The sequence below is a fragment of the Rhinichthys klamathensis genome, unplaced genomic scaffold, assembly GCF_029890125.1.
Source record: "Rhinichthys klamathensis goyatoka isolate OS25496 unplaced genomic scaffold, OSU_Roscu_1.1 h1tg000331l_1, whole genome shotgun sequence".
Taxonomy (NCBI): domain Eukaryota; kingdom Metazoa; phylum Chordata; class Actinopteri; order Cypriniformes; family Leuciscidae; genus Rhinichthys; species Rhinichthys klamathensis.
The window spans coordinates 541,599-563,778 of NW_026606846.1; the positions used below are offsets into that span (position 1 = coordinate 541,599).

Genomic DNA, 22,180 nt, shown 5'->3' on the forward strand with positions numbered 1-22,180 from the left:
GACCAAGAAAAATGGACTCGTTTTAACAAGCTAGATAAAAGGTTATGCCCTGGCAGTGGCAAATAGCTTTGTTTTAATATTTGATTTGATTACATTAATGTTTGTACTGCTGGTATAAAGCACCTTATTTGTTTAAAGTTTTTGCAAACCACATGTTATTGCATTTGTGTAATATTACATAATTAATTTGTGTTTCCTTCTAGCCAAATTAAAGCAAAAATGTACTGGCTCTAAAGCTCTCTTTTCTCTATTCAAAGATGATCTAGACAGATACATGGAAACTATCCAAAGCTCTGCTAATCCCAAAGCATTGAAAACTGTATCTCTATATTCATCCTTTTTGTCCCCTAAGGTAGGCTATGCATTGCATTCTTGTTTTTTTGTTACCCTGGCAACATATTTATGTCTGTGTATCTTATTGTCTTTTTTTGTTTTGTCCACGTTTATCTGTATTGCTTAATGCTTTATGTTTAATAATAATAAAAAAGGTGTGTGTGGGAAAGTTGCCCTCCGCAATATGGCGGCGCCGTTGACGTATGCTCCAGCAGCCAATAGCGCGTCTTTATTATGTCTATGGACCGACCAATGGTGGCGTGCGAGAAGGCGGGACTTAAAGCAATGCACAAACGCACGCACACAATGATGAACAGCGACTGGAGAAAGCAAAAGCTGAATCCCGGACGCAAAAAGAGGACATGTCCTGGAAAAGGGGACGTATGGTCACACTAGGATAGTAGCTTCTCTTCTTCCCTCATTGAGTTTCAGCGTCGAGTCTTCTGAGGCGAGGAGAGCAGTTCACGGTATTTCTCATCTTTACACAACCAGCACACACACTTTATACAGTTTGTTTAAGCGACAGACTCATTTCTGTATTGTTTTCGTCGATCACAGCGATACTTTTCTTCTGAAATAAACATTTAGTGCAGCAGGAGCGAGCATGAGGAGAATATGTGGAGTTCAGTCAGACCTGAGAGATTTTGTGTTCGTTTGCGTGTTTGTTTCGTCAAGTCAAAGTTTAAGATCTGTGAGGGGAATTAATGTGAATCGATCTCAGTGTCATACTGGAACAGATTCTGCTAAATACTTTACATTGAGCCTATGATGTGCCACGTGAGACATTAAAGCAATACTAATAAATATAAATCGCGTTTTACTCTTCTTGGAACAATAGTGCTTTATTATTGAGTCATTCTACAAAACGGGTGCCGTTTCCACTTTGCAATTTTCATTAAAAACAAACTTTTTTTAACTTACAACTTTAAAGATATGTTAATCCTCCAAGAAAAGGGAGTCTTCCTTGTGTTTTCTTGGGGGAGAGAAACATTAAAATTGGAGATTTTATGGAGCACTTAGTAATTAAGTGAGCGAGTGAATGAACAAAACGGTTTAGTTAACAGAAAAAAAGGGATTAGTCTATATTTGTGTGGTAAAATCATGGAATGAGCTTCCAGAAGAAGTTGTGTGTTCCCCTTCTATTAATTCCTTTAAAAACAGGCTGGATGCATTTAGCCTGTCAAAAGGTGTTATGTAGGCTATAATTATAAAGTTTGCCTGTAACGAATGTAATTAATTTTATGTAATTTATTTAGGATGTTAGGAAAACTTATATTTTGAAATTAATGTGTTTTTTATAAAATCAAAATGTGAAAATATCCTGTACCAGAAATCTTTTCAATAAATTTCAAAATATGAATCCTTGATTTAACACATTCAAATGGTTCAAATGGTCTCCCATGTGGTCCAGTGCCTCACCATTCTGTCTGAAATATCATTGTTTTTGCTCTGTTTTAAGAGTTTTCAGTTTCTGCGCATATCAAATATTATTTTAATGATCTACTTTATAGTGATTAATGTAGTTCGGTCAATGACGTGACGCCTACATTTTCTTTCCAAATGCATTTTACAGGTAAAAACGGGTTTAAATGCATAAAAAGATACTGTATATTTGTAGTACCTCTCCCACTTTAACTTTTCAAAATCCTTTAGTTATGTGTAACTTTTTTTTGTTATGTAAAGTGTCAAAATATCATGTGGTGTGACCGTCCGGCCATAACTTCTGTTTTGAAAATGTCTTTGAAATAACTCTAAATTTATTTTCTGCACTATTTGGCATGCTTTCCAAAGTGTGTTGTAATCCTGTAAAAAAAAAAAAAAATTAACGCATTTTTATTTATATTTCCATAATATACAAACTAGAGCCCGACCGATATATTGGCGGGCCGATATTATCGGCCGATTTTAGGCATTTTCAAAACTATCGGTATCGGCATTTATAATGGCCGATATATGAATATTTTTAAAAATGCGGGTGCGGTGATTCATGTAAGGGTGGCGCTGCCAATAAAGCACCTAAAAGCTGTCACAAAAAACTGGCAAAAGTAATGATTATGAATACAACAAATATAGCAAGGAGACATTTTAATTGTTTATTAATAAACAAGTGTTTTCAGTCAATGTCAGCCAAAGATGAAGTTGACGATGCTGACTCGCGATCTTCAGTGAACGCGTGCCAGAGAGAAATGCACATTTCATACGATTACATAAGTCTGTCTGTCTTTCGTTTTGAATTGTTCTGTTTAAAAGCAGACATTTCAATAAAGATATATTTCAATTCTCAGGTCTATACGCTGAGTTTCGGTTCATGAGACGAGCTCCAGTTCACCCGCATGCGCCTCCGTGTCGAGATTATCTATCGTCTGCTATATTTACTTCTTAAATCCAGGCAAATGGTTGATGAAACATTGATTAAAATTAAGATACAATTAATACAAAACGAAATTCACTTTGAAACGAAAGGTTTTGTGCTGTCTGTTTGATGTCTATGTGAAAGTTTCAAAGCATTAGTGCCGCTTTCAGAGCGCTCACGTCCGTAGTGCTGAACTGTCGCGTCTGTAACATTGTTTTTTTCCTCATAAATGCGAACACGAAAAATAAAATAAAATAAAATGAATATTTTATGTAGCCTGTGGAGACTGAGAGCCAACCCTTCTTCATCCGGTGGGTAGTAGCCTACTTGTGATTTGCGCGGTGTAATTCACAGAATTGATTTCTCTGCTACAAGCCTCTGTCACGTATTGTGTGAGCTTGTGACTCTTGCAAGCGCGCAGCTGAGAAGTCCTGATTATATTGTCTGCTATATTTACTTCTTATTTATTAAAATCCAGGCAATTGGTTGATGAAACATTGATTAAAATGCGTGGCGCGAGCGATCTCCGACAGTAAACTGATTCTGCTTTGTCTAGGGTAAACAGCTGTTGCGACGCGAGCAGTAACGGCCGCGTCTGGTGTAGACACCGTGTTAAAGCTCATTCTGCCTGATAACGCTACAACATCAAGCAATATTCCAAAAATTGATATAATTATAACACTTTATATAGGGCCATTTTGCATTAAGAGTAGCCTTTCACGTTTAGTACATTTTGCTTACTAATTATTTAAAATAGTATAAAAGTACTGTACATATGTAATTAAAAACGTTTTCATTATGATATTATTAATTTTACTTTAGTAAAAAGATCTGAGTTCTTCCTCCACTGGTAGAGATTAGAGGAATTAAGACTAAAAATAGAAGATAATAAGGTTTTGTCAGTGACACTTTTTATATATTTATTGATACAAGTTTTATATAACGTGACTAAATTAAAAGACAAAGTCGTTAGTGAAGATTATGCAACAGAATTTAGAATATAATATAATATAATATAACATGCAATGCAAACTAGTTTGGTTACAGCTCAGCTGTATAATTCTCATTCTATCATTCCCCCTGCCTCCATTACATATCTGTGTCACACAAGAGTTTGATCACCACATGTGAGTGATCATTGCAAAACGTGTTTATAAAATATATTTATTCTGTTTATAGCTACTGTGTAAAGTACCCATCAAAAGTTTGTACACACCAATAGGAAAGTGTCCAAACTTTTGACTGGTATACTGTACTATAATACACATAAATAATATTGCTACTGTATTATAATATACACATAAATAATATCGGCCGATATACCGGTATCGGGCTTTTTTTCTCTCCCTAATATCGGTATCGGCATCGGCCCCCAAAAATCCATATCGGTCGGGCTCTAATACAAACAAACTTTGTCCGATGATTTTATGAAATATCATGTGGATAGCAAGGAACGATATATAAAATCAAAAGTTTGTGTTCAGGAAAATTCTGTGAAATTTGTATAAAATCTGGTTTAAATCTATTTTTTGTATAAAATGTATTCAGTGATCTCTTTAATTAGATTTTTAACTATATATAGTATTCATGTCATTTGGAGCGACCACTCATCATGTGGTGCGACCAATGAAAGCAATCACAGGAAAAATAAGTCCGTTAACTAGATTTAAGGCGGCAACTATAACTGAAATTATAGAACAAAAAATTAGATCATTATTTACAAAAACTCAACAGAAATGCAAATACTTTGTTTTAAATTTTTTAAAGAATGTTAAGGAAATTAATTAATTTTAAGATACATCACTGTTGCACCACATTAATTTTGTTCAGGCTAAGGCCAATTCATCTAGGTGAAGAAACTCTAAAATCACTTAAATTTTTTATATTAATTTGTGTGTACACAGCATCCTTAAATGTTTGAACAATTGCAACAGGTATTATTTTTCTTGTACCCGGTATTTTAAAATTGGCCTGTCGAAAATCCTTATACGTCATTGACCCAGTTATTGTAAGTTCAAACTAGCTATATTTAGATTAATTTGGACATATTATGCTGCTGTAATTATTTATCTGTAGTGAAGATGAGTGTCATTTGTAGAGCCCGACCGATATGGATTTTTGGGGGCCGATGCCGATACCGATATTAGGGAGAGAAAAAAAGCCCGATACCGGTATATCGGCCGATATTATTTATGTGTATATTATAATACAGTAGCAATATTATTTATGTGTATTATAGTACAGTATACCAGTCAAAAGTTTGGACACTTTCCTATTGGTGTGTACAAACTTTTGATGGGTACTTTACACAGTAGCTATAAACAGAATAAATATATTTTATAAACACGTTTTGCAATGATCACTCAAATGTGGTGATCAAACTCTTGTGTGACACAGATATGTAATGGAGGCAGGGGGAATGATAGAATGAGAATTATACAGCTGAGCTGTAACCAAACTAGTTTGCATTGCATGTTATATTATATTATATTCTAAATACTGTTGCATAATCTTCACTAATGACTTTGTCTTTTAATTTAGTCATAACTTGTATCAATAAATATATAAAAAGTGTCACTGACAAAACCTTATTCATCAACCAGAACCTGGTCATGACCAAATGGTGCTGTTGGCCTGACCGGGTTCTGGTTGATGAATTTGGTGTGAGCAACTCAGTGAGATAAGTGGGGGCCGCACCGTGCAGACAGTGATGGGTCTGAAGAAGGACCTTATATTCACTGCACTAGTTACCCATTCAGTCCCGCATAGAATATAAGGTCCTTCTTCAGACCCATCACTGTCTGCACGGTGCGGCCCCCACTTATCTCACTGAGTTGCTCACACCAAATTCATCAACTTGAAAGGCCCTGTCGCCCATTGTTTTGAGCCGTGTCCTGGTCATGACCAAATGGTGCTGTTGGCCTGACCGGGTTCTGGTTGATGAATTTGGTGTGAGCAACTAAGTGGGGGCCGCACCGTGCAGACAGTGATGGGTCTGAAGAAGGACCTTATATTCTATGCGGGACTGAATGGGTAACTAGTGCAGTGAATGGAGGATGGGGGTGATGTGCTCATGTTTTCGCACCCCCATCAAGACCCTATCAGCGCTGTTTTGAACATACTGGAGCTTTTGAAGGCTCCTGCCAGGAATCCCGATGAGGAGTGCATTACAGTAGTCCAGCCTAGAGGACACAAAAGCATGGACGAGCTTCCCTGCAGCAGAAAGGGAGAGGGATGGGCGCAGTTTGGAAATATTGCGTAGGTGAAAGAAAGCAGTTTTGCAGATGGTGGTGACATGACTGTCAAAGGAAAGGTGGGGGTCAAATTTTACCCCTAGGTTAACTCTCTGGGGTCGGCGGTCTCGCCGGCGATACCAGCTCACTTTTTTCCTTATCAGTGCAAAAGAGACTCAAATTACTCTGTTAATTTTGATCTTACATATAAGTGTTGTACATCATTCGATCCTGTTAAGTTTGTATTTTTTTTGTGGAACCTCATAATAAAAACAAAGTGTTGTGCTTTTCGCCTAATAAAGAAAAATAAACATGATGCGCGTTCTGCGTTCTCTCTGTCTGTGAAGTCCATTCTGAAACGCGTCCGAAAAATCATCTGTAACTCTGCAAATACTCAGTCAAACAGGTATACAGGCACACAGGCATGAAGCCTGAATTATCTTCTTTTAAATGAAGTAATTTATATAAAAAAAATGTTTTCTCATTTTATGGAATCTGTACGAAAAGAGAGAGATGATAGTCGTTCTCGTCTCAGCTCATTAAAGTTAATTTGACCACGCCCACAGAGCGCGCGCTCTATTCAAACACAAATGCGATCCACGCCCACATCAGCTGGATAACCCACGAAAGAGACTCAGATTTACGACGCTGTGAGGAATAATAGTACTATCTTAATAATAATCCTGGAAAAAATTACCTCAGAAGTAGGCTACAGGTAGTTTCATTTGGAGGAGCAACGGATCCAGCCGAGGAAATAGGTACATTCTTTATTTTCAAGTGCTTTGTGCTAATCGCGATATGGAATAGTGTCTGTAAACAAAAAGACTGTTTGAATCGCGTTTTTGTGTGTGAATGAATGAACAGCTTTTACCTAACTATATTCCAATACTGAGATGAGTAAAAATCGACTGAAATATGTTGAAATAAAATATTTTTGTATAAGCAACGTATTAAACTGCAAATTAACATTTATATGTCCTAATCATAAAAACGATATGTTACATATGAAAGACAAGATGTCGTTTTTACTGTAAAATACTGCCACATCAAATAAGCTTGTTTGCTAAGATGTTATTATAGTGTTTGTTCGATTGTAAGCTATATTCAAACTAATTAATCCGCAACTGTGAAATATGTATGATAAAATGTATACTTTAGTATATAATACAAAGAAAGATTACATTTGAAATATAGTTAAAATTTTAATTGTTGTTGTAATTGTAACCTTTTTATTAAAATAGCAAAAATATATGTAGGCTACATATAAATAAATCTTAGGTAAATCTTAAAAGCTCAATATAAGCCTCCTCTTTAAATTATTTGTATTGTGTTTTATTAGTGACACATTTGGGATATATTCCCAAACTTTCTGTAAAAACAGTATGATAATTAACTGCACAATTACTAGAAATTTTTACATTTGATATTATACAATTTGAAAGCACAATTTGAAAAATAAATAAATAATTGGAACTGTGAACCAATTTTGTATTATATAGGCATATATATATATATATATATATATATATATATATATATATATATATATATATATTGTCATTGCATTCTTGTGGCTCAGTGACACACCTGAATGAAAGGGTCATTAGTATGCAGCCCCATTATGCGCTCATTATGCGGGCCCATTGTCTTCTCAGGTGTGAATCACAGCAGGTCACACCCCTGCGCATATTGCCTTTCCAAACAAAAAGTGTCATTTTTAAATTTAAACCAATCTATTGTTTTACGGATTGATAAGGCAGGATGATTTTCAGATCATTTTGAAGAAAAAACTCTAGGCGACAACATCCATTAGTCAAAAGTCTTGTGGACACATATTTAGTATGTGTTTTGTGGCCTTATTTCAGAAACTTTAAGTTTTAGTTTTTTCAATAACCACGCATAAACAATATTCTCTCAAAAATACAAAAATGTACATACATGTTGATAACACATTATGGTAGCCCTGTGTGTGCTAAATAGAGTGTAATTACACCTTTGCCAGTAATATGTTTATAAGCAACTGAAAAAAGCACAAATGTCAGAGTATGTCAAAACATCTCAAGGACCCAAAAAACACCTTGGACCCCAGAGGGTTAATAACAGAGGAAGAGAGAGGAGTGGTGTGTCCAAAAAATGAAACAGTGGTGTTTGGAGAGGAGCGGAGTTGATGAACGGTTCCAGTTTGAATGGCCTCTGTTTTGGAGCCATTTAGCTGCAGGAAGTTTTGACTCATCCACGCCTCTATCTCCTCCAGGCAGGAGCTGGGGAGGGGGAGCTAGAGGGAGTAACTTGAAGGTACAGTTGTGTGTCATCAGCATAGCAATGGAAGTTAACTCCATGCCTGCTGATGACACGACCTAAGGGGAGCATGTAAATGGTGAAGAGGGTTGGACCGAGTACGGAGCCCTGGGGGACCCCACAGATGACAGTGTGGGGTCTGGATTTTACATCCCCCAGAGCTACATACTCGGTTCTATCAGTGAGATAGGAGTGAAACCATTTCAGGGCAGTACCAGAGAGACCTGTGTAGTGTTGAAGTCGGTGCAGGAGAATGTGTTGGTCTACAGTGTCAAACGCAGCAGAGAGGTCGAGAAAAATGAGGAGGGATGTGGAACCGGAATCAGAAGCCATCAGCAAATCGCTGGTGACTCTGATAAGAGCTGTTTCTGCGCTATGGGATGGACGAAAACCAGATAGAAATTTCTCATATAGCCTGTTGGATTTGAGATGATTATGGAGCTGGGTGGAAACAACTTTTTCCAGAAGTTTGGAGATGAATGGGAGATTTTAAATTGGTCTGTAATTCGACAGCAGTGTGGGGTCCAGGGTGGGTTTTTTGAGGAGGGGTTTGATGAGAGCAATTTTGAGGGAGGTGGGAACATAGCCCGTCTCTACGGACATGTTTATTATTTTAGTTATGAGGGAACTGATAGAGTTAGTGTGAGTTTTAAGCAGAGGAGATGGGAAGGGATCAAGGCGGCAAGTGGATGTTTTGGATTTACGAATAATGTTTTCGACCTCCTGCTGCGTTGTGGACGACAGTTTTGATAGGGTTTGAGCAATCGGTGTTGCGGGCAGGTCTAGTGAGGTGCTATTTAGAAGTGGAAATGAGGAGCGAATTTTGTCTATTTTTGATGTTAAAAAATCAAGAAACCGGTTGCAATTTATATCGCTTGGACTATAGAATGGGGAGATCTGTGGTTTGATGATGTGATTTATTGTGGAGAACAGTTTTTTGGAGTTACCTGGGTCGTTGTTTATAAGTGTTGAGTAATGTTCTGATCTAGCCCTGGAGAGTGCTTTGGCATAAGCCCTACGATGTTCCCGGTAGGCCAACTTATGCACCGTCAGGTCAGATGTTTTACATATGGCGTTTTGGATTGGTGGGAGGAACTAATATTGGGACTTCAAATGTAACCGCCAGGTGATCGGAGACACCCACGTCATACACCTGAAGGTCTGAAACTGAGAAGGGAGTCTGTAATGACAAGGTCGAGTGTATGCCCCCTATTGTGTGTGGGGGCATCCACAAACTGTTGAAGGTTAAGACAATCCAGGGTTTGCTTGAAATTTGAGGCCAGTTTACAGTATGTTGAAATCACCAATAACCAGAATATTTGAGTGCGCTGTGCAGAGGGAGATTAGAAAATCATGAATGTCAGAGATGAAAGTTGGTTGTGGTTTGGGAGGGCGATAGACAAGGGCTATTTTGCTGAAAAAGCTTTTTTGCAACTGAAAACCAGGCTTTCAAATGAGCCAGTACTGGGCACAGACACGAGGGATAATTCAATGTTGTTGCGATGTAAAACAGCTAGGCCCCCACCACGGCCAGTTGTATGAGCCTTATCGAGATATTTGTACCCGGGTGGGCAGGCCTCATTTAGGGATGAGTATATTCCAGGCTGCTGCCATGTCTCTGTAAGACAGAGAATGTCTATCCCCTTATCCAGGATATGATCGTATATAAATCCAGATTTGTTTGACAGGGACTGCACATTCAGCAGTTCAAATGTCATTTGAGATTTAAAATCCAGTTTATTTATAGGGCGGAGAACCCTGCGATCCACTCCAGGTTTTACAGTGCACCGTTTACACCCAGCACTATCTATGTTAGGAGTGGTGGTACTTTGATGACTTAAACGGTGAAATGTCAATTTTGCAGCGGGACGCGATGCCGACCAGAGGGATGGAATGGAGCTGTGGTCACCGGATTTAGACACAACAAACCGGCGCCTTGATCCCCTATGGATATATCGAGGTCGGTACGGAAGATCCAGTTGCTGCAGGGGAGCTCGGCCCCTGCCATTGAGAGCTCGGAGATGTTGCATCGAGGCGTCGGACCACAACATGATGTGTGATATTCTAGCCGATATCCAGGCGAGTACCGGTGAAAGACAGCGACACAAGCCAAGGTAATCCACAGCTTCCACAGGGATGGTATTCCACGTGCAAACATCCGCTTGAAGGCAGAGGCAATGCAGAACCCGAAGTTGGTTCCAGGGCTCAGGGATTTAAAGCCAAAGGGTGGAGAATACACTCTGACTTTGGAAATTTCAGCTTTCTATTTCTGTAGCGATTTCAGTAACTACAGTAAGAATAGAACGGTAGGGCGGATTTGCACGAATTTGAAGAGAATTTGCAGAGAGTTTGCAAAGAAGCGGCGAAAAGCCAGCGCCAGCGTCCTCTCTCCTCGCTCTCGCTCCTTGATGTAAATGTTTTACTGAGACAGCTTGCCCTAATCTCTGGTGAGTTTCACGCCATGTATCAGACCAGATGTGTCAAAAGCTGATGTGGGACGTGTTTTGCCTCTTCCTACGCTTTTTCACCCATTGGTTCTCGTGATTGTGTCCTCTCAGATCCGGACTTCCTCTCAGGCCAGATCATTCAAAAGCAGGTTTGGGATGTTTTGGCAGTTTTTTTTTCCTCTATCAAGGATTTTTCATCCATTGGTTCTCAATGTTTTCCTTTCAGACCCAGACTTCATCTCTGGCCTGGTTGCTGATGTGACATTTTGGCTGGTTTTAGTTTTTTGTTTGTTCGTTTTTTTGCCTCTTTGTAAGGTTTCTGTTTTTGCCTACTGGTTCCTCTCATTGAATTTTAAAATGTATTTTCTGTGACTTTTTTTCCTTAAATACTGTTAATGTATTGTTAAAACCTGTTTTAAATAAATGGCAAACAATGTACTAATACATAATCTATTTTGTCTTTATTTTTTCCATTGAGTAAAAAGTTTGTTTGGAATGTCTGTATACATTATGCTACATATAGGGATGTTAATAGATATCAGACAATGTAGTAAATAGAAAACAGTATTTATATTCTAACTTTATACTGCAGAATTATAGCTGGAACCATTGCTGCCAGTGCTTTGTGAAATCACAGCCATAAAATTAAAAACTGTAAAAATACGGTAAAGGGCTGGAACCACAGCTGCCAGTTCTTTACTGTAAATATACGGGTGAAGTTTTTACAGTGAAGGCATCAAATTATCATAATATTTTATAACAGTTGTCTACTTTCTACCATTACATCAGGGCTCACTTTCATGTCCTTTCACTTTATATTTCTCTCGGTTAATTATATTGATGTACTGAAAAATAAATGTAATCTTTTTTTTCATGTCAGACCTGATGGAGGAGAGCGAGGAGAGTGAAGAACTGAGTGAAGTGAAGGAGGAGAGTGAAGTGAAGGAGGAGAGTGAAGAACTGAAGGAGGAGAGAGAAGAACTGAGTGAAGTGAAGGAGGAGAGAGAAGAACTGAGTGAAGAACTGAAGGAGGAGAGAGAAGAACTGAGTGAAGTGAAGGAGGAGAGAGAAGAACTGCGTGAAGTGAAGGAGGAGAGAGAAGAACTGAGTGAAGAACTGAAGGAGGAGAGAGAAGAACTGAGTGAAGTGAAGGAGGAGAGAGAAGAACTGAGTGAAGTGAAGGAGGAGAGAGAAGAACTGAGTGAAGAACTGAAGGAGGAGAGAGAAGAACTGAGTGAAGTGAAGGAGGAGAGAGAAGAACTGAGTGAAGTGAAGGAGGAGAGAGAAGAACTGCGTGAAGTGAAGGAGGAGAGAGAAGAACTGAGTAAAGTGAAGGAGGAGAGAGAAGAACTGAGTGAAGTGAAGGAGGAGAGAGAAGAACTGAGTGAAGTGGAGGAGAGAGAAGAACTGAGTGAAGTGAAGGAGGAGAGAGAAGAACTGAGTGAAGTGAAGGAGGAGAGAGAAGAACTGCGTGAAGTGGAGGAGGAGAGAGAAGAACTGAGTGAACTGAAGGAGGAGAGAGAAGAGCTGAGTGAAGTGAAGGAGGAGAGAGAAGAACTGAGTGAAGTGAAGGAGGAGAGAGAAGAACTGAGTGAAGTGAAGGAGGAGAGAGAAGAACTGCGTGAAGTGGAGGAGGAGAGAGAAGAGCTGAGTGAAGTGAAGGAGGAGAGAGAAGAACTGAAGGAGGAGAGAGAAGAACTGAGTGAACTGAAGGAGGAGAGAGAAGAGCTGAGTGAAGTGGAGGAGGAGAGAGAAGAACTGAGTGAAGTGAAGGAGGAGAGTGAAGAACTGAGTGAAGAGGAGGAGGAGAGAGAAGAACTGAGTGAAGAGGAGGAGGAGAGAGAAGAACTGAGTGAAGTGAAGGAGGAACATCATGTCCAACCTGGAGGAAAACCCTTGAGTCGCTCAAAGACTAAACAGACATTTTTAAAGAAAAGAAGAGCCAAGAAATCTTTCACCTGCACTCAGTGTGGGAAGAGTCTCACACGCAAACAAAGTCTTGAGATTCACATGATGATCCACACTGGAGAAAAGCCGTTCATGTGTAATCAGTGTGGGAAGAGTTTCAGACACATAACAAGTCGTAATCAACACATGAGGATCCACACCGGAGAGAAGCCGTTCTCATGTGATCAGTGCGGCAAAACCTTTCTTAGTGCATCAGAGCTGAAGAAACACCTGACAGTTCATACGAAGGAGAAGCCACATTCATGTTCTGTGTGTGGAAAGAGTTTTTCACTAATGTCATATTTACACGTACATGAGAAAACTCACACTGGTGTGAGAGAGTACATGTGCTTTGAGTGTGAGAAGACTTTTACTACAGCAAGACATTTAAAACGGCACCAGAGAATTCACACTGGAGAAAAACCTTACAAGTGTTCACACTGCGACAAGAGATTCATTGTGTCATCAAATCTGAAAACACATGAGATGATCCACACTGGAGAACAACCTTACAAGTGTTCACACTGCGACAAGAGATTCAGTGTGTCATCATCTCTGAAAACACATGAGAAGATCCACACTGGAGAACAACCTTACAAGTGTTCACACTGTGACAAAAGATTCAGTCACTCATCATCTCTGAAAACACATGAGAGGATCCACACTGGAGAGAAACCTTACAAGTGTTCACACTGTGACAAGAGATTCAGTCAATCAGCAGATCTGAAAACACATGAGAGGATCCACACTGGAGAGAAACCTTACAAGTGTTCACACTGCGACAAGAGATTCATTCGATCAGCAGATCTGAAAACACATGAGAGGATCCACACTGGAGAAAAACCTTACAAGTGTTCACACTGTGAAAAGAGATTCATTCGATCATCATCTCTGAAAACACATGAGAGTATCCACACTGGACAACAACCTTACAAGTGTTCACACTGTGACAAGAGATTCAGTCGATCATCATCTCTGAAAACACATGAGAAGATCCACACTGGAGAGAAGCCGTACACGTGTGATCAGTGCGGGTCGAGTTTCTCTACTAAAAGTCACCTAAAGCTACACATGAAGATCCACACAGTTGAGAAACCACTTAAACACAGTTTGAGATCACGGTAAGTAGTTTATTTTCATGTGCTGAGCAACAAAGTCTCTTCTGTGTAAGTTAGCCACACATCACCCTAGTGTTAATTTCGTCAGACGAGACTAAATATGTTCGTCAACGACCTTTTTTCCCATGACTAAAACGAGACGATGACGAGACCGCACCAATGTCCAAAAATACTGACGAAGACTAAATTAACAGAAATTATTGTTGACGATAAAAGACGAGACTAAAATGTTTAGCATAAAATAAAAACTAAGATAAAATCTCTCTTCATTTTCGTCTACAATCATCACTACTTTTTCATCTTAGAATATTCAGCTGTTATGCCTTCATAATATTCCGAATGAGTTTGCGCTGTTCAAGTACAGGTCTCGTACTCCTGTGGCTGCAACACGAAACTACATGGAGCAAGAACACAATACAGTAGAGAAAATGCGACGAGTTCCACATGCTAGGTAGAAGGAAGAAGCTAGATATTTGGTAGCATTTTACGTACAATGATATTGACAAAGTCTGAATTGTCATAACATACTCGGTTACCTAACGTAACCTCGGTTCTCTTACGGGAGGTTCTCTCGTATTGCGTAAGTTTAGCTTACGCTACGGGTAAAGTTAATCTTTGCTCGAGATATTGAGGCCAAAATTATCCTTAATTGTGTATATATTGTTGCAGTGCAGCAACTGCAGACCTAGAGCAGGCTGTCTAGCGTGCTCATTGGCTGCCCTGCGGCAACTGCAGCAGCCTACCAGTGAGCCTGGCGTGACGTCACGCCCAATGGTGGTGCTTCGCAAAAGCGGGGCTCAGAGGCTGCTTCCGTAGTTTTCATGATCTGAAGTGAAAATCGCTCGTGGCGCTTAGCATGGCCGGTTACGCAATACTCGTTCCCTCTCTAGAGAGAACCGAGGTTACGTTAGGTAACCGAGTACTATTATTATTTATTTATTGTCATTGGAAGTACAACGAAATTACATCAGAGCAACAATCGACAGTGGTTTTCATGAAGTGCAGAAGATCACCAATAAAAACAGTTTGTTTACAGGGCACCGCAACAGACAGCTACCAAGACAAGGGAATATCAAGTTGAATCACTTATAGAGCTGCACAGTCCAGTTTCAATTGTTGGATGATAAAGTCCATACTAATACCACAAATAGGGCCATAGTGACACATAAACAGAGAAGGGGCATATAAGCTGGATCGCTACCAATCAATGAAAATGTATAATTATGTGTGCTGCAACAATGCAAAGTCCAGTTCACAGTTATTGTAGTTGTTGGGTAATGTTAAATAATGATAGATGTGTAAATTAAGTAACGGAAGGAGGTAGTCCGGAGTGGTGCTCATTCAGCAGTCGAACTGCCTGAGGGTAGAGGCAGTTGGCCATTCTAGTGGTTCTAGCTGGAAGAGACCTGTACCTCCCTAAGCCGTGTGCTGGGTGGAACCGGTCTCTTATGATGTTGTGTGCTTTACGCCGACCAGCGGGTGGTGTACACAGATGAGATCTCTGGGAGGGTAGCCCGATGATTTTGCCTGCAGTCTTCACCACCTTCTGAAGTAACTGTTGTTCAGCTGTGGTGCAGCTAGATATTTCGTAGCAGTACGTTCTCTTACGAGAGGTTCTCTCGTATTGGTTAAGTTTAGCTTACGCTACGGGAACACTTTGTCAATGCCGTGCACGCCCAGCATCCGCTCTATGAGTCCCAACTCGGGGAACAGTGAGAGTGGGTATACTTGGGTATACGTATACTTTGAGCGTGGATGGGGACCTGCCCTTATCCAGCAGCTCTTGAAGGAAACCGAGCACCTGCGAAACCTCACCCGTTCTGGGGTCCAGATTTTTGTCGGTGCACCATTTGGAGAACACAGACTATTTAGACGCATATAGCCGTCTCGTAGAGGGGGCTGTAGATTGCGTGATCGTGTTCATAACTCCTTCTGGCAGGATAACGGGTATCCGTTGATCAACCACACGTGCAGAGGCCGTGTTTGGTTCTCCCATCGTGGGGCTATGAGGAGCACCGGGCTGTGCGATTCCCTGATTCTCTTGATTACCTGTGGTAACATAGAGATCGGAGGGAAGGCATATAGCGGGCGGTTGGGCCAGCGCATCCTCGTTCTTTGAAAAGAACACTGGGCAATGAGCGTTGTCCTTTGATGCGAATAGGTCGACTTCCGCTCTGCCAAAGAGGTGCCATAACAGCTGGACTGTTTGGGGGTGTAAAGACCATTCCCCGGGGGGAACATTGTCCCTGGACAATCTGTCCGGTCCTTCGTTCAGGATCCCTGGCACGTGCATCGCTCTCAGCGAGCGCAGGAAGCACTGGGTCCAAACGAGGAGGCGTTCTGCCAGATCGCAGAGGCTCCTGGATCTGACACCGCCCTGGCAGTACACGTAGGACACAACCGACATGTTGTTCGAGCGGACTAGAACGTGTTGGTCCTGTATGAACGGGAGGAAGCGCTTCAGCGCGTTCTTGACCGCCAGCATCTCCAGACAGTTTAGGGGAAGGTGTTTCTCTCGGTCTGACCACAGGCCAAAGACCGGTCTGCCCTCGAAAAAGGCCGCCCCAACCTGAGTTGGAGGCATCTGTCGAGATGATTTTCCGATGGGAAATCGCTCCCATTGTCACCCCCTGTTGGTACCAATTGGCCGCTAACCAGGGCTGCAGAGCTGAAATGCAGCTCTGAGATATCCTGATCCGCTTGTAGCCACGCGTCCACCCCTGATGGGGTACGCGGGCGTTCAACCAGTGTTGTAGCGGGCGCATGCGCAGTAAGCCCAGCATACAGCCCAGCATCCTCTGAAATTTTTTCAGGCAGGCGGTTCTGCCCTTCTGGAAAGATGCTGCTAGGTGTCGAACACGGCGCGCGCGCTCTGTTGACAGCTGAGCCTTCATAGCCACGGAGTCCAGTTCCATTCCTAAAAAGGAAATTGACTGGCTGGGCCGTAATGAGCTCTTGGTCCAGTTGACCGTGAGGCCCAATCTTTCCAAGTGACTGAGAAGCATAGTTCTGTGAGATACGAGCTCTATCTCTGACTGTGCTAGAATCAGCCAGTCGTCCAAGTAGTTCAGAATTCGCACACCCTGACATCTGAAGGGGGCGAGCGCCGCGTCCATGCACTTCGTAAATGTACGGGGTGCCAGGGACAGGCCGAACGGGAGGACGGTGTACTGATATACCTGACCATGGAAGGCGAATCTCAAGAATGGCCTGTGATGGGGTATAATCTGTATCTGAAAATACGCGTCTTTCAGATCAAGAGATATAAACCAGTTCTTCGGGAGAATTTGCGCGAGGATCTGCCTGGTTGTAATCATTTTGAACGGTCTCCTCATGAGAGCTTTGTTCAAAAATCTCAGATCTAATATAGGCCTCAGGCCTCCGTCCTTCTTCGGTACGAGAAAATAACGGCTTTTAAAGCCTGACTCGCTCAGAGAAGGCGGCACCGGTTCTATAGCCCCTTTGCACAGCAGTTTGGCTATTTCTGCGCGAAGTAGATGTGCTACTTTCGCGCTCACTGTCGACTCGGTCCAAACGTGAAAATGCGGGGAACGGCGAGCGAACTGTAGTGCATAGCCCTGTCTTATTGTGCTTAGCACCCACTCTGAAACCCCAGGAATGGCTTCCCATGCTTGTGCATGTGTGGCCAGGGGGAGAATGGCCTCCAGGTTCCGGTCGCCGCACACTGTGGGCTGCGGGAACTGAAACGGAGATGTGGGCGCGGCGCGCGCGCCCTCTGTGCTTGGATGAAGCGGCTCGCTGACAGCCGTTTTGGGCTGCTTCGCACGTAACGACCCAATTACAATGAATGGGGAGCGTTTTACAATGGCTTTCTGAAGCGCGAGCGGCGCTTGAGGGAGGCGAAGCGACTGATAGTACATGCGAGCGCTCGTGAGCGCATACATTCACAGTCTGACCGGTATGACATTTACATTTAGTCATTTAGCAGACGCTTTTATCCAAAGCGACTTACAACTGAGGACTAAACCAAGCGAGTCATCGTGAAGAGGCAAAAACAACGCAAGAAGTGCTCAAAATACAAAGTTCAGACATTGCTCAGAGTAGCATAAGCCAGACAAGCGAGGATTTAGAGGAAAGGATTTTTTTTTTATGTTAAGTGCTCTCGGAAGAGATGAGTTTTCAGTTGTCTTTTGAATGCTGTCAGGGATTCTGCATTCCGGATGAGGGTGGGCAGATCATTCCACCAGCATGGAACCGTGAATGAGAATGTTCTGGAGAGTGATTTTGTGCCCCGCTGTGATGGTACCACGAGCCGTCGCTCATTGACCGTAGGCTTCTGGTAGGGATGTAGACTTGTAGTAGTGAGTGGAAGTAGGAGGGAGCTGAACCTGTGGTCAATCTGTAAGCAAGCGTCAAAGCCTTGAACTTGATGCGAGCAGCGAGTGGTAGCCAGTGCAGAGAGATGAACAGAGGAGTGACGTGGGCCCTTTTGGGCTCGTTGAAGACAAGACGAGCTGCAGCATTCTGGATCATTTGTAGAGGTTTAGTTGCACATGATGGAAGTCCAGCCAGAAGAGCATTGCAGTAATCAAGCCTAGAAATGACCAGGGCCTGGACGAGAAGTTGTGTTGCATGCTCAGTTAGGAAAGGCCTGATCTTCCTGATGTTGTGCATAGCAAACCTGCATGATCGAGCTGTCTTTGTAATGTGGTCTGTGAAGGTCAGCTGATCATCAAAGATTACTCCAAGATTTCTGACAAGTATGAGTGCTTAGACACGGCGGCTCGCTGACAGCGATGGCACGCTGTTTCATATGTGACATCCCGGTTACACTGAATGGGGAACGTTTTCTGAGAACTTTGTAGCGAGTGAGCAGCGCTGGAGGCGAGGCGTTTATTAGTGCTGGGGCGGGCATGAGACTTACAATCGCAGCCTGACTCATATGGGTGTCTATATGCGGCGGCTTGTGAGCGGGCACGTGACTTGCACTCATAACCTGACTTGAGGTTGAAATGGCCGTGTGACAGAGCGGGCATGAGATGTACGCGAGCGCGAGTTCGCGGGCGCGATGTCTACATCTAACACTCAAGCGGCATTTGCCAGCTTTATGAGAGTGGGCTCTGTGGGCCTGAGGGACACATGTTTTTGAGTGCTTGTGTGTAGGGGTGAACACTGGGACGTGGGCACATTTTCTACACGTAAAACACCATCGGCTCGAGCCGGATAACCAGCAGTGACTAGCTGTTTCATATATGACGACCCGATTGCTTTGAATGGGGAACGTCGAGTGAGCACTTGTACTGTGCGAGCGGCGCCGGAGGCGGTGTGTCTGTTAGTAAGCGTGAGCGCTCGTGAGCAGGCACGTGACTTACACTCATAGCTTGACAGATATGAGAGCCTGGACACGGCGGCTCGCTGACAGCAGCAGCTGGCTGTGTCACGTGAGACGTCCCGATTGCTACGAATGGGGAACGGTTTGTGAAAATATTGTGGTGTGCGAGCGGCGCCGAAGGCGGTGTGTCTGTTTGTAAGCGTGAGCGGGCATGCGACTTACGCTCATAGACTGACCCATATGAGAGTGTTTAGCCATGTGACAGAGCGAGCAGAGGATGGGCGTGAACTCAAGGCTGTGGGCACGATACCTACATCTAACACTCAAGCGGCATTTGCCAGCTTTAAAAGAGTGGGCTCTGCGAGCGTGAGAGACACGGGGGGTACAGTGCTTGTGTGTAGGGTAGAACACTGAGACGTGTGCACTTTTTCTACACTTGAAACACCAACGGCATGAGCCGGATACCAGACATTACACTCTTCTGAGCTTTCTCTGGGCTGCCGTAAAAACGGCGGTTGTGTGCAGGCAAGCGGGTAACATTACCGACTCGTTGGCTGCCAAATAATCAACTGCAGTAGCCCTTTCCAGGGGGACTGACATGGCGAGATAGTTTGACGGCGGTCCGGCCGTGGCTTTAAACAGTGCTTTCTGTACGTAAGAGAAACTGTCCACGAGCTCAGAGAGGAGAGCCGCATAAATTTTATCTGCTGCCAGAGCCGGGATTCGAACACGGGTCTCTGGCGCGAAAGCTTAGGGTTTCACCAGTGAGCCACAGGAGAAACGACGTAAGCTTAAGTTAGCGCGAGTAGATAAGAAAGCGTCATCACAGCTTTGTGTCGGCGTTAGTTTGCAGGAGTGCATGTTATATAACAGGCTCATAGCTGCAATATTGAGAAATAGGGGTTAGTCCGGCCTCGGCGGGACTAGAACACCCTTCCCTTTTCCGCCGGTGAGATACGTATGCGCCTGGGGCGCGGGGGCGGGATAGCTTTCTCGTACGTAGAGAAGCTAGCCGCGATTAGAACAGCTGTTAGCAGCGCGTCCTCATCCATATCAAGCGCCTCGTCCCCTGAGGCGGCGGCAGCGCGGGGGGCCGGAAAAGAAGAGAGGGAAATGCTCGAGGGAGTCGTTCCGGCGAGCGTTTGAGTGCCACATCAGGCTCCGGCAGTCTCTGTGCATGGCGCTTCTTGCACGGTCCAGCAGATGGCGGAGTGACAGCTTTGCCGTTAAGAGGTAGAGATAGTTCCTCACAGTGGACGCAGCCTCCCGACGTGCGAGGGCTGCGTGGTCCGGGCCCAGGCAGAGAGCGCAAACACATGGCGGTCTCCGACGCTGAGCGGGGCTCGGCACGAGCCACAGGACGTGCGAGGCATTCTTACAAGAACGCTCGCGCTCTTTTAGACGTCACGCCAGGCTCACTGGTAGGCTGCTGCAGTTGCCACAGGGCAGCCAATGAGCACGCTAGACAGCCTGCTCTAGGTCTGCAGTTGTTGCACTGCGTTGACAATATATACAAAATTAAGGATAATTTTGGCTTCAATATCTCGAGCAAAGATGAACTTTACCCGTAGCGTAAGCTAAACTTACGCAATACGAGAGAACCTCTCGTAAGAGAACCGACGGGAAGCACTGCGGACAAAAAATATCAGGGAAAACACCACCAACCTTAAGCAAGGCAAGTTTATTTATTTATTATTTATATTTATTTACATTTACATTTTACATTTAGTCATTTAGCAGACGCTTTTATCCAAAGCGACTTACAACTGAGGACTAAACCAAGCGAGTCATCGTGAAGAGACAAAAACAACGCAAGAAGTGCTCAAAATACAAAGTTCAGACATTGCTCGGAGTAGCATAAGCCAGACAAGCGAGGATTTAAAGTAAAAGGAAAGAGTTTTTTTTTATTTTTTTTTATTTTTTTATGCTTAGTGCTCACGGAAGAGATGAGTTTTCAATTGTCTTTTGAATGCTGTCAGGGATTCTGCATTCAGGATGAGGGTGGGGAGATCATTCCACCAGCATGGAACCGTGAATGAGAATGTTCTGGAGAGTGATTTAGAGGCTCTCTGTGATGGTACCACGGGCCATCGCTCATTGACTGATCGTAGGCTTCTGGTAGGGATGTAGACTTGTAGTAGTGAGTGGAAGTAGGAGGGAGCTGATCCTGTGGTCAATCTGTAAGCAAGCGTCAACACCTTGAACTTGATGCGAGCAGCGAGTGGTAGCCAGTGCAGAGAGATGAACAGAGGAGTGACGTGGGAGTTGTAGATTGAAGGTAATGAGGAAATGGTCTGAGACGTGGAGAGGTTTTACCAAAATATTGTGTGTGATGCAATTGCGTGTGTAAACCAGGTCCAGTTGGTTGCCTGACTTGTGAGTACCTGTGGTGATAAGCCGTTTGAGATCGAAAGAGGCTAGGAGAGAGATGAAGTGTGTTGCATACGGCTTCTCTAGATGAATGTTGAAGTCGCCAAAGACTACAAGTGGGATGCCATCCTCAGGGAAAGAGGACAGCAACACATCCAGCTCTTCTACAAAGCTTCCCAGTTGACCTGGGGGCGATAAATAACTACAATATGGATCTTCATGGGAGTTGTAAGTGTAATAGCATGATATTCAAATGAGTAGTTATTGCATAGAGAAGAGAGAGTTGAGTATTTCCAATTGTTAGAAATGAGAAGACCAGTGCCCCCACCCCTCCCGGACTGGCGAGGGGTGTGAGAGAAAGAGAAGTTGTTAGAGAGAGCAGCAGGGGTTGCTGAGTCTTCTGGACGGATCCAGGTCTCAGTCAAGCCCAAGATATTAAGAGTAGAATGAGATGCAAAGGCTGGAATGAAGTCAGCTTTATTGACTGCTGATTGACAATTCCATAGACCCATAGAAAGAGTGAGAGGTGAGTGTGAGGATGAGAGAAAAGGGCGCAGATTAGCGGTATTGCGCTGCCTTTTGTGCATGATGAGAGAGTGTTGTCGAGAGACAACAGGAATGTATTGAAAGCACATGATGATTAAGGGAAATAAGAAAACGGTGGGAAAGGAAAGGGTGAAGAAGATACTTAAGTGCCTTGCAGGTGTCCTTGCTCGGTGGAGTTGCGCAGGTAGAGTCGCAGGTCTTTACCCGAGTCGGTCTTCACACGAGAGCTGGACGCTTCCGCG

The 22,180-nt window shown here is 43.1% G+C and overlaps 1 protein-coding gene and 1 pseudogene across 1 annotated transcript in view; one reads left to right on the forward strand and one right to left on the reverse strand.

Moving 5' to 3' along the window:
* LOC130106011 (zinc finger protein 271-like) overlaps nt 1-13,736 on the forward strand; it is a 31,197-nt gene extending 17,461 nt beyond the window's left edge. Inside the window, exon 6 of the mRNA XM_056272208.1 lies at nt 12,390-13,736. Coding sequence (XP_056128183.1) covers nt 12,390-13,736 — 1,347 coding nt within the window. The remainder of the gene's footprint in view (nt 1-12,389) is intronic.
* A 1,913-nt stretch (nt 13,737-15,649) lies between these two features.
* On the reverse strand, nt 15,650-21,979 carry LOC130106012 (uncharacterized; annotated as a pseudogene).
* Nucleotides 21,980-22,180: the final 201 nt, after the last annotated feature.